Source organism: Osmerus eperlanus, chromosome 5 (assembly GCF_963692335.1).
Source record: "Osmerus eperlanus chromosome 5, fOsmEpe2.1, whole genome shotgun sequence".
Lineage (NCBI taxonomy): Eukaryota > Metazoa > Chordata > Actinopteri > Osmeriformes > Osmeridae > Osmerus > Osmerus eperlanus.
The window spans coordinates 11,286,660-11,300,255 of NC_085022.1; the positions used below are offsets into that span (position 1 = coordinate 11,286,660).

The window sequence follows — 13,596 nt, forward strand, 5'->3', positions numbered from 1 at the left end:
CAAGTCAAGGAAAACGGATAATATTATGGTTTACTAGGTGGCGTGAGTAAAGCGTGAGTTATTTTTGGTTAGCTGTTAGCTAACATTAGCTAAACTAAATTGTTTGAACGTTTTCTTATGGATAATAAAGGTAAACTTTCTCAAAATATACAGTAAATTGAGATTCATGTTTATAACATACGCGTAGGCTAATGCTGAAGAGTTTATTGTTACGTAATAAGCCAAACTGGACATTCTAAAGGACGCGTTCCAACACACCGGTGTGTTGGTACGCTCCAGGGACCAGCCAGGACTCAACACACCGTTGTGTTCATACGCGTCATTGAGCAGTTGCTGGTGATAATGGTTAGATTCAACTTGCACCAAGTACTACAAATATAAGTGTTGTTAATGTGGTAAATTGTAAGTGGGCTGATGAATAAAAAAACGTTTAACAAGTCCCATTTACTTCAACAGTCGAAGGTTAAACGTTAAGTGGAACAATATAGTCCTCATAAGACTACTGTTTGGTATGTACAGTATGGTACAGTACAGTTGGTACAGTATGGTAACTAGCATAGCCATTTCTAGCTCTGCTTCACAATATTGCGTTATGTATTATAAGTTCATGTAATACATACATGTTAATAAAGTATCAGACATACATGATACAACACACCAGTACCCAATTGACATTATGTGTTAATATACCGAAAATGTCCGTGAATCGAGATGGTGCTGCTGTCTGTCCCGCCGAAAACCATTCAAACAGGTTGACAGCAGTGGGGGTTTTGTTTAACCCTCGTGCTGCCTTCGGGTCACATGACCCAAAGGTTCATAACGAACCATCGTTGTGTTTACCCAATTTTACCCAATACAAAAACAAATTAAAATAATTTTCTTTTAACCTTTGCAATGTGGGGGGTCTGAGACAGCCCAACGGTTAAAAGAAAATGCTTCACTTTGTCTTTGTATGCGGTAAATCTGTCGCAATACGACGGTGGGTCACAATGACTGATGGGTCAGAATGACCCGAAGATAACACAAGGGTTAACTACAGCGAGCTACCGGAACCACGTGACAAAAAAGCTCTAGCTTTTTTCCTGTGTTTCACTGGCAGTGAGTGTTCACTATGTTGTATTTCACTCCATTCTACACCAAACACGTCAGGGAGGACTACCTTTTGTAGATACGAGTCTGCTGAAGATAGCTAGAATATCGGATTTTTTTAACCGAGCCTGTTTCATTCATCATTTGCCTGAGAAAGCGACTTCCGTTGGCCAGCTTAATTGAAAACCATTCAAACCGGTTGACAGCAGTTTTTTGGAACTACAGCGAGCTACATGAACCACGTGATCACGTATCGGCGAGATCAAAGCGTGTCACAACTCTCTTTTTCTATGGCTCTGCTACGACCCAGATAATGGACGCTACGTCAAGCCGAACAAAACAGTATATAATTTGAATTTATTTGTTCAATGAGTAAAACATACAGATGCATATAAATGAAATGTTCCCCTGAGCTGTAACACAGAAGTAAAAATGGACACCAGAGACAGCAGACAGTGAGCTCTCCAACTACTTCTAGCACATTAGCTACCATTTCACCAAAATACTACACTGAGTAGCCTAATATCAAGTTAGCGGTTTGCACTAACACATAGCAGAGATACCTCTGGAAAAGTTATCTAGTATAATTATAACAAGCACACAGAACTGAGTGATGAACTGCTGGCGGCGGTGGATGGTCCAGGTGCGACCGGAGGAGGAACGGACGGGAGGGCGATGCTCGTACGGCTCAGCGCTGCAAGAGAAGCCGTGTGTCCACGAACCCCGTCTGTCTCTGGTCCATGTTAAAACTATCCGCCGTGAAATGGTCACTGCAGAGGCGGCTGTTGGAGTTTATCCGAAGCTTTCCATGAGCGTCGCTCTTCATAAAATCTATCCACCTATTTTTCCTTTCATTATCAACAGGGAACTTAACCCTCGTGCTGCCTTCGGGTCACATGACCCAAAGGTTCATAACGAACCATCGTTGTGTTTACCCAATTTTACCCAATACAAAAACAAATACAAATAATTTTCCTTTAACCATTCCAATGTGGGGGGTCTGAGACAGCCCGACAGTTAAAAGAAAATGCTTCACTTTGTTTTTGTATGAGGTAAATTTGTCGCAATACGACGGTGGGTCACAATGACTGATGGGTCAGAATGACCCGAAGATAACACAAGGGTTAAATGGCGTTGCAGCGCAGCTGGAGTTCTTGCATCTAGGGAAGATGCAGTTGCAGGTGGTGGGAGACATCCTGAAGCTAGCTAGCTAGCTGATGTAAGCTACAATAACAGTACAGCAGGAGGAGCCATTCAGTGATCTGACGTAGATGGGGCGAAATGACGTAGATACAGCATTTTTTGGCTCCGCCCATTAAAACCTGATCTGAAAACGGAAGAGAAACTGTTCTTCGGTCTAACTCCACATTTCAGTGCGACAAAGTTTTAGCGCTTTGCACATGTTTTCAGGAACTCATTTCACACGTATATAATGTACTTAGAAGCAAAACATGGAATTTACTTTACAGGATCTTTAAACAGGCTCTGGTATAGCTCCATAGACCTCCATTCATTCTGCACTTGCCCGTGAGCACCCTCATATGGAACCAGAGTGGAACTGCAACCAGTTCAGAAGCTGGAAGTTTTCCCGAGAGTGGAAGTTCTCCCGTTATTAGACATTCAGTGTTCGTACACACACTTCCTCCACACAGATTCCTGACATTATTAGAGAGATAAAGCGGTCCCAGGGTCCACCTAAACTCAAGAGCATGTGACATATGCATTGGAATCAGAATTCGTTTTTTTCGCCATGTATGTTATACAAACACGGAATTTACTGTGGCAGGGAGGTGCAAAACACTAAACATATACAGATCTTAAATTAAGTAAAAGTACAAAAGTTTAACTATTTCTAAGAACTAAACAATCTAAGAATACAATTTAAATATAAAATAATATATATATAAAAATAAGAATAGAATGAGCAGCGTGAATGGTCAACATAGTGCAATCGGATATTGAGATAAAGTGGCTTATGCATACTGAATTGCCATTAGATGGACTTATAATAGTTAAATAAGTGAATGAATGTCAGTGGGAGTCCTTGGCCTTGTTGAAGAGGCCAGTAGCAGATGGAAAGAAACTGTTCTTATGGCGTGAGGTTTTGGTCCTGATGGACCGCAGCCTTCTGCCAAAGGGGAGTAGCTGGAACAGGGAGTGACCAGGGTGGGAGGGGTCGGCCACAATCTTCCTCGCACGCCTCAGGGTCCTCGAGGTGTGCAGGTCCTCGAGGGCAGGCAGATTGCAGACGATCACCTTCTCAGCAGTGCGGATGATACGCTGCAGTCTGCTCTTGTCCTTGGCAGTGGCAGCAGCGTACCAGATGGTGATGGAAGAGGTGAGGATGGACTCAATGATGGCTGTGTAGAAGTGCACCATCATTGTCTCTGGCAGGTTGAATTTCTTCAGCTGCCGTAGGAAGTACATCCTCTGTTGTGCTTTTTTGGTGAGGGAGCTGATGTTCAGTTCCCACTTGAGGTCCTGGGAGAGGATGGTGCCCAGGAAGCGGAAGGACTCCACAGTGTTGACTGGGGAGTCGCACAGGGTGATGGGGGTGAGTGGGGCTGTATTCTTCCTGAAGTCCACAACCATCTCCACTGTCTTAAGAGCATTGAGCTCTAAGTTGTTCTGGCTACACCAGGTCACCAGGTTGTCAGCTTCCCACCTATAGTCAGACTCATCCCCGTCAGAGATGAGCCCAATGAGGGTGGTGTCGTCTGCAAACTTCAGAAGTTTGACAGACGGATGACTGGAGGTGCAGCTGTTGGTGTACAGGGAGAAGAGCACATTGGAATGATCCAATGGTCCATATTGATCCCCAAAGCAATGCCACAAAGTGAAATCCAATTCACAAATCAGTGACCAATTTTATTGCAGTAAACATACCAGTAAGGCACAACGTCCTATACTGTACTAAGTTAAACATATGTGATGACTAAATATGTGTTGCTAATATAGGGTTCATTAGCTATTGAGGTAAGTTAACTATGGTTACTGTATAGAAAATCAAAAGTACAAAGTTATTTCTACAGGCAATACAAAAACAGTCAGATGTGAAAAGTATACATTTCATGAGGTTTAATAGCGTATGTGATGTTTAAATGACAAACACTGTTGTAACTTGAAATATAACAGTTCATACAATTGAATAGAAAATTCATAGCTAGATAGGTCAATGTGACCATTAATATATAAATCCCCAATATCATTCATAAAATTCAATGAAGTGGGAGAATAATTTGTACATAACTAAGACACTGAAAAACTCTCCGAAGCTATGTCATGTTGAACGTCACTGGCATAGCTTTAGAGGTAGGAATATCCACACCGGTCATTTTGCAGCTTCTGATATTTCACACGCACTAAAAAACTTTCCCCATTTCAACAACATACCTGTGCAATTTATCCTGGTTTCTGCTCTTTCAATTGCCTCAAATAAATATCAGACAAATGTTTAGTTCATTAGCAACACTGCCATTCCATGTTATCGTTGACTCTAAATACAAAATGCACAAATGAAGAAAACATCACCTTACATGCAACAACTACTTATTTACAATACTTGTGAGATTAAATCATGCTTAAAACACTTGGAAAATGAGATATTCATGGTATAATGTATTACTTTTTTCCATAAACTCCTTTTTGATTTTGGGTAAATAACTCACTTGTAGACGACAAAATAAAAGTATTTTAGTCTGCTTGGTACAGCATTGCCACAACCTACAAGAAACTGAATCATCTGTGGTGTAAAGCCTTTGGTGAGATACTGCATGGAAAGTCAGCATAGAATGGCTGCACATACCTAAAGCATGGCCCATTTCCTTTTTTTGTTCTGATAGATTTGACACAGCCTGAGAGACAAATCAACATCCCTGAGTCGGAGGAGTTGGGGTGTGTAGGGCCATTCAGGGAAGAATTCTAAACAATACTGTTACATTGATGTTTACTGCATGCACCAGGACCTGATAAAGCAGATACTACTATGCTAAGGCTATAATGCAAACATGCTGCTAATTTAAAATAACAGATTTAAAATGTTGGGCTACATGTTTGTTCACACACGTTAATTGAATTCTCCTAACTGTAACTAACCCGTCTCCTAGACTGAATAAATAGATGGAACAACTTGGAATTGTAAGTGAAGCATTTGTTTGAGATGCATGCCTTCAAAAGACCAAAGTTAAGATACCTATTACTAAAAACAATTGATACACTAGCAGCTTTCAAGAGGTTCAAAGTCATATCTCATCTTATATCTGTTGTTGCTGGGAAACTGTTTCTGCTGACTCGAGGTGAGAGCTGTATGTGGAATTAGAGTCATTGGTGTTCTCCAAGTGCAACCTTGTAGTGTCTCTGCTCTGTGAAAGGACAGTTTCAACAGTCAGTGGCAGCAAGTTCTTCGTTTCATTCCCCATTGCCGATTTCAGCTTCTCTCCTCGTTTCTCCTCTTCTTGCTCCTCCTCTCTGACCTCTGGCCTGTTCACCTTCTCTCTCCACACCTCCTCAGACTCTTTCACTTTGTGCACGATGAAAAGGTGTCGGTTGAGAGACAGCTGAGATGCAAAACACAGTCCACAGTGAAGGCACTGAGGAGTGTTATCGTCCAGTTTGTGCTGAGGTATGTGCTGCAGGAATTGTGTCCCGTCTTCTGTGACGAAGCCACACTTGGAGCAACGAAATTGCTTTTTCAGACGCTTGGCTGAGAAGCTTCCTGGACAAGTAACACAGTCTTGTTGCTCTCTATGGGTGTCCATGGCAGGCCTTTTGGAGATAAGCTCCTGCAAGTCAAACAGGACCCATAATTATTACTGGAACAACCTGGTTCAAAGTACAGTCTAACCCGTTACTATGAATCAGACCTTTTTAAAATGACAATTAACAGTAGCGGAGATAGCGTGGGTGCGGCCGCCCCAGGGCCCTGTGTCAATTAGGGGCCCCTCAAACGGCGCCGATCTTGCGTCACTTGTCAAGAACAGGGGCCCTCGCCAAGTGACATTGCAGAGTATTAGCTGAAAGAAGCTAATTACTGCATATGAACAAACGTTCTAAAAATCCAGCTCTTCTTATCAAACGTAACAGTCATTTGACTCATGGTTACAATGGTAAACCAGCACAACAAAACACTACATTCTAAGCAGACATGGAAAGAAAATATAAATCGGGCGCATTAAAAAGAACGAGATAGTAGGAGAAGTGTGGTAGCATCGTGTGCTCACATCGTCCTTCTCATCATCTGATTGACCGCACTTTGCCTGTTCAGCACCATTGCTGTTAATCAGCTGTCGCTGTCTGTGGTGTTGAAACATTTTTACTTGACGGGCAAACTGTTTTCTTTGTTCGTCAATAACAACTTGTCAAAAAATGTGGCTTTTCTTTGTGTTTTATTTGACATATAGGCTTACTTGGCTCAACAAGTGACACATAACATATGCATTCATCCGATATTTTACAGTTTTTTATTTACAGTTTTAATTTTAAAATTACTTGCTAACAGAGGTCCCCGTGATGAAGCTCCGCCCCACTGTACTGAGAGTCTAGCTCCGCCCCTGACAATTAATATTCTTTTCTGCAAAGTTTATAATTAACATGTTTATGAACTCACCTCTCCCAATGTCTTACACTGTGTAGCTGTGTCTGGCATTAGGCTAAAGTCAGGGTTTTTGATACCATGCATCAAACTGATGTGGTTTCTCAACATCACATTTGAGTTGAATATTGTCTTCTCATTTGTGCAATACCTTTAAAACAGAGCACAACAGTGAAAAATAACATCTTCATACAAAAAAAAACTACACAGTAAGCACCAAATGTTTACACACCAGCCTGATGAGATGCAGCTGTGTGGTGTCAATATAAGAAATAATTGTGCCCTAAAAGAGGCTAAAGTTCTAAATAAATCATCTGAAACTGAATAGAAATACACTAGAATGAAAGTAAACTATCAGCACTTTGACTTTACAGTCCAATATACTGGGGAGAAAAGAAGATATTTTGGTGCTCACTGTATATAGGCTATGCAGATGCTTGAAGCAGGATATGGTTAGGGGGTGTCCGACCACTGTGCAACACAACTACTTAAGCAGTCCCTACACATCAGCTACAACGCTGGGGTAATTGGAGGCTACAGTACTTCACCTACTATTAATGAGTCATGCCCACCTGGGTACTGCTTGACTGCTAATATTCCCTTAGGATAAGGGACATGCCAGTAAAAAAGGGTTTCTCATTCTGAATTCTTTGATCAATAACACAGAGCAGTTTGTACATAAGGATAATTCATATTTACCAGCAGATGTAAGTTTTCTTCTGTACATCATGGTCATTGCGTATGTGTCTTCTCAAACTTGTTGAAGAATTGAAAGATCTATCACACTTTCGACATGGATACCTCTTCAATGACTGTAAAAAAAGACAACAATCTAAAGCTGCACAAAAAATATTAGAGCTGATCATGGACTTGGCCAGCTATTGTCATTTATCACAGGCTTTTTTTTATTATTACTACTATTTCAGGCTAATAATACATCTGCTGTGTACAATAAAGATGTGGAAATTAGTATTACTAATTTATTATTGCATGAAAAAGCTTACTGTAAGCTTTTTCATGCAATAATACTTATAAGATTATACTTCTAACAATTAATTAAATGCAGTGATTGTAACGCCTCACCCTTCCATGGCTGTTCTTCATGTGGGATAGATATGCGTCACGGTCAGGTAGCCAGAGCAGGCACTCTCCACACGTCCAACCAGCACTCTTCACACTAGGCTTACTAACCCGAGCTGTCAAGTTGGCCTTCTTTCTGGTCACATCAGAGGGAACCTTCTGCTGACTGGGTGCTAAAGTAACATCTGGGTGTTTAGACGTCCTTTCAGTTGGTTTGGTACTTTTTTCAGGTTCCTCCCTGAAGATTCCACCATGTACACTCTAGAGAACAGAGAGAGACAACAGCTCTCAAAGCAAAATCACGCTTTTGTACTTTAATGCACAAGGATTTCATGTCATTTGTCTAGTGAAACTAAAGCTAAATGTTAAGTTAATTGCATCGTGAGAGTACAAATTATTCATAAAATAATGCCAACCTTAAAATGATGCATTAACAGTAGCTTGTGGGTGAATACTGATGTGCACTCAGGACACTTAAATACACAAGTGGCAAACATTTTGGCATTTTGATGGAAGTGCTGAAACAACAACTGTTTCTTCTTGAAAACCTTTTCACAACAACACTTAAAGATTGACCTGTAACAGAAAAAACAAAATTAGAACACTCATTTTTTGTAAAAAGTGTTGTCACGGGCTCCATCAGGAAATTGCTAACACTTACTGAGGAGACAATTTGCTGGCACTGTGCTTATTTTTCATATGCATTTGACAACCTTCAGAAGACTTGAAAGCAACTGGACAGATGGAGCACTTGTGGAAAACTTCACAGTGTTTCTCTTCTATGTGCCTCTTGTGCACATTAAATGATGTGAAAACCCTCTCACAGTGAAGACACCTGGAAGACAAGTTTACATGTGAATGTAACAAATCCAATTGTTACACAATTGTATGACTGAAACTGACACACGATATTTAGACTATACAGTATGTAATGAAATACAAGGCCAGATATAGAATCAGAATCAAGTATAACCGCCAAGTAGTTTACACAAGGAATTTACTTTGGTAGGCAGGTACATACAGTAAACATAGAGGAGTCTTAAAATATTAAAAAGTGGTCCTTAAATATATATAAAAGTAAGAAATTATATAATATATATAAAGTATTACAAAATACTAACAATACTGTACAATATAAAATAAAATATGAAGTGAAAGAGTGCATTAAGGCTGTGTGCCAGAGGAGCATTAATATACCTGCGCTCTTAGTTAAAGGGGAGAGGGGGTTCACTCACTTGTAGCCAGCCTTGCGTGCATAGTGTAGGCAGTTCTCCTTCACATGCTTCTGTATGTCCACAGAGCGACTGAGGGCACCACACTCGGGGCAGCAGTAAGGAGACTTGTGTGCATGGATGCGTTGGTGAGCTTTGTAGCTACACTTGTTGGGCAACAGCATTGAGCACACCTTGCACATCTATAAGACAGTGATTTCTTCATGATTATACACAGAGCATTTGAGCTAAATTCATATTTACTATATTTGTTATATCCTTTCCTGTCCTAAATGAAAATTGTGTTTGTTCAAGCACAATCAAATGGGTGCATGCATTGATCAAGTGTTGATCAGATGTCAGACAGCTTTTTGGCTTTTCAACACCTGAAATGGAATTGGACTTCAGTGAAGCAAGTATTGGATCATGTAATTTGAATGAGAATTTCTATCACCATACACTAAATTATTTTTATTTTTTTCTTTGGTTTCTAGACTGTTTTACCAACTAAAGGAAGCCTCTTGATGCATAATGGCAGTATTAAAGGATGGAACACACCAATGCTATTTCAGTAGGATAGTTACAGTATGGAGTATGCAGCCCACTCCATTGCATCATTATAAACACCATGAATTATGAAGGAAAAATAAAAATCTTCCTACTCACCAGTCCGTCCTTCTCATCTGAAAGCCTCTGGTAATGGCCTGCCAATGCTCTGTAGTCAGACAACTGTTGGTTACACTCCAGGCAACGCAGTCTGTGTCTGATGACTTTATCAGGATATAAGGGCATGACCGGTTGCCCTTTAGCTGAGCAAGACAGGGGCATGTGAGAACCCACATATAGTGACGACTCAGTCCTCAAGGGCACGAACATCTGTCGTTCAGCGATAGGCTTCATAACAAGCTGAGAGCACTGCATCACCATCCCTTTGTTTTTGTGTTCCCGTGCGTGTGCCAGCAGGGCACACTTGTTGAAGAACACCAGCGACTTTGCACAGTGGGTGCAGGCAACCTCAATGTGAACACTTCTCCTGCTATAGTGATAGGCAAGACTCTTCTCCACGCCAAACGAGTCGCCGCACTCGAGGCAGCAATATCCACGGGGCGGCAAGCTAATGTTGCTCTCAGGTGGAGGATTCAGGTTGGGCACGTACGTCGGCACAGGGTTGGTATTGTTCAAGAGCCTGTTGAGGGTTCCTGCTGCCGAGCTGGGGATTGCAGTGCGTGGAATAGGGGTCGCTTTCTTCACTTGGTGCACAAGAGGGACAGTGTTGCACACCACAGAAGAGATTGCATGTTGTTGGTTTTGTTGATGTGTGGACCGTGCAGTGACTGAGGCTGCGACACTGTGAGGGACCAGGTTAAGATTAGCTAAGTGCATTGCTTTGGGAAGGAAATTTGTGTTGGTAGCATTCCCTGCTTGACAGGATGTACTTCTCTTCTGTTTCTGCCCCTGTTGAGAACCAGGTACAGATCTCATTGCAGGGCCACCTACATTATGGAAAATTGTTGGGGATGGCGTTATTCCTGTCTTCTTAGAGTTCCCCTCTGATTTCACAGGGGAAACTGCTGCTGATGGGGTAACCACCAACGCACCTCTGATCGGGACACCAATAGGATCATCGCTCACATTGTGAGACTGACAGGGAGATATACTAGAGTAGGTCTCGGTAATCATACTCTGGGACGGAGAGGAATCACAGGCTGACTGGACTTCCTCTGTTTCCGAATCAGGCAGCACACTGGTAACTGTGCGTTTGATTTGCCCTGTGGTGGTTTTGATGGTCTTAATTCTGACCCTTGGTATGGCTGGTGGTGAGCCAGACACCAGTGCTGGTGGAGAGGCTTTGTCACTGCAGTCACTACCAAGGCTTACAGGGCTTTCGGATTGTCTCATCATTCGCTTCACTGCCTCCAGAGGACTGCGGGGGCTCAGTGGAGAGAGAGTTACCTTTTGACTAAAGGTAGTGGCATTACGAGCCAATGGTGAATCTCTCGGGTTTGTTTGCTCACTGGAATCCTTCCTGGCATTCAGAGCCACTAGTGCCTCTAGACATGAGGACAGTTTGGATGATTTGACAGACGGATTAGGGGAGGAAACTACTGGCTCTGCTCTTGTATTACAGTTAATCCCAACGCTATGTTGATTATTTATGGCATTTACAGAACTGCTTTGACAATCTGTCTTATCTTGATGTTCTCTGACATGGTTGTCAGGCTTCTTTTCTGCTTTGGTGGATTTTCCACTACATTCCATATTGTCCCCATGTGCATCACAGTCTTCTTTATGCCAGCTGTCAAACATGTACTGCTGTTTTTTCTGATTATCAGACGATGGTGGTTTGATAGATGTAGAGACAGAAACATCTGGGAAGAAAGGTTGCTCTTGTTTTGGACATACATCCAGACAATTGCTTTGTGTGTCTTCCGATTCAGGACTAGAAATGGGACTGAACTGGTTACAGGACTGGGAAAAGGATGGTGTTCCTTCTGGCTTGTTCTGGATGGGGGCCTTTCCTAAAAGTCCCCCAGAACTGTCACCATTTAATGTGGACATGAACGACTTTGAGGAGCCACAATGAGATAACTGATGAGACTCCATGAAGGTGCCTGGTCCTTTGAAACCATTTTGTAGTGGGGGTCCCAAGTGTTGTCCTTCTCTCTCTGCAACACTTTCTAGTGACTCCTGGCGACTTGTGTTTTTCACAATAACACTAACAGCAGGAACATCCGATGTACCCACCGTTTGGTGAAAACGTAATCCATTGTCCACACACATCCCTGTATGTTTCAGCTGGCCCTCCGCCTCGTCTTGACTATGCGGAAGGGTCTCTTTGGCATCCAAACTGGTGGCATCAGGGATGTCAAATGCAGCCAAAAGATCATCAAAATCTGGTGTCTTCATGTCACCCATGTTTGGCTGCTTCCAAATACCTGAGGATGCATGAAAAATATAAACATGATTTGCTGGCATAAATGCTGACATGTTAGTCAGTCCATAATGTAAAGAATAATATCAATGAACTACGATGGCATGTCTAACCAAGAAAGACAAGAATGGTTTGCTGGATGATACACTATGACTCCATTTTATTTATCAACTAGCACTATAAAACTATCACAATCTTACAACCGAAGTTACTGACTCAGCCTAATGTGTTAATTGAAGCATATTTTGAGGGCTTATTTGCGTATGGAATGTTAGACCAATTTACAAGATAACTGTCTAATTGCTGTAATTTCTGACAGCTGGCTACGTCGCTAGCAAACTAACGTAGGGTAAACAGCTAGGTATGCCCTAGCTAAGCTTTAGTTAGTGACATTATGGGGAATTCGGAAGGTTAGCTAGGCTAATAACATGCAGTTAAACAAACGTCACCTATTTCATGACACCCGCTTTGAAACCATTATGCTCCCACTCCAACCTAGTCTCCTTCTCGGTTAGCCCTAGCTCTACGTTTGAAGCAGCACTGGCAACAAAACAGACTAGCCTAGCTACTACTAGCTAACGTAACGTTAGCCTAAAGTAGTTACCAATAATCGCAGGTCAGGTGACAACCAACAGCTATTTTAGCTAACTAGATTGTACTAGGTAACAGGGGATAGCTAGCTAGATAGCATACGAACGTTAAGCTAATACGACTGATACATGACTAAGCAACCAGAACACTATACACCTACTAGTGCGTAATACGGCATGAGTGTAAAATTCGTAGCCAGCTAAGGTAGCTTAGCTATGCTAATCATTTTCAATACGTAGCTAGGTAGCTAGCCTCTGTGGTGTTTCGTGACAGTGTGCTTCTAGTCCAACTAGTTTAGCTCCTCCTTCCTCAAATCTAATACAGTAGAGCCCGTTTACGGTAGACATAGTACGGTAGAGATTTGTGCACAGGTCCGCCCCCACCCATGAGAGAAGTTCTTGAATATGTTGTGTACAAGTACATAATAAGTTGTGTACCTACTTTACTCATTGTTTGTTGTAGATAGTGGAACTGACTTCATTGGGGTACAGGGGTCTGTGTATAATCCGATCATTCAATTATTCCATTTAATCTGGCAGACCAAAAACGAAATAACGAATCATTTTGTTTTTCTGTTTTTCTGTATTTACAAAAAAATGAAAACTGACGTTTGTTTCATTGCTTTCAGCTCGAAACGGGAAATATAATAAACAAGGAAAACAAAACGAAAATATAGCTGCAAGCAGCGATGCGGGTTCCTCCGCAAAATATTATAAACATGTACACTGTAGGAGATCGAGAGTTGGACAACAAGGGAGCAAAACTACTTCATGATTGGCCAACAACAGGCTGAATGGGGATTTGAACTCATGAGCATAAGGTTACAAGTCAGTCTCTCTATCCTCTCTGCTACACACCAACTGTTGAGATTGTACGAATAGAAATGGCAGAGTATTAGCTTTGGTCAGCTTTTGGACAAAAGTTAAGAAACGGTTGACATTTCAAGGTGAAATTGCATGAAATTGTGCATGGTACTTCAGAAAGATGTCATCCTGTTGAACTAAACAGATAATCAAAATTATGACAGGCCAAAAGACTATGGCTGTATCCAACCTACAACCTTATACTTTACAGGTCACCATCCCAGCCCATTGAGCTATTCT

The 13,596-nt window shown here is 41.7% G+C and overlaps 1 protein-coding gene across 3 annotated transcripts; it reads right to left on the minus strand.

The window, feature by feature from the left end:
- Window positions 1-3,916: 3,916 nt before the first annotated feature.
- znf592 (zinc finger protein 592) lies at window positions 3,917-13,021 on the minus strand. Of its 3 annotated transcripts, none has more exons than XM_062461608.1 (9): window positions 12,935-13,021; window positions 9,637-11,906; window positions 8,995-9,173; window positions 8,421-8,594; window positions 8,176-8,335; window positions 7,763-8,020; window positions 7,379-7,491; window positions 6,695-6,830; window positions 3,917-5,870 (listed from the first exon to the last, which is right to left on the minus strand). In XM_062461608.1, exons 2-9 carry the CDS (start codon window positions 11,884-11,886, stop codon window positions 5,343-5,345), a joined length of 3,798 nt encoding a protein of 1,265 aa, XP_062317592.1. In that variant the 5' UTR covers window positions 11,887-11,906; window positions 12,935-13,021; the 3' UTR covers window positions 3,917-5,342. The 3 variants fall into 3 exon arrangements, with proteins under 3 accessions (XP_062317592.1, XP_062317591.1, XP_062317593.1); XM_062461607.1 differs by lacking the exon at window positions 12,935-13,021 and adding an exon at window positions 12,352-12,792; XM_062461609.1 differs by lacking the exon at window positions 12,935-13,021 and adding an exon at window positions 12,654-12,765.
- Between the last annotated feature and the right edge of the window lie 575 nt (window positions 13,022-13,596).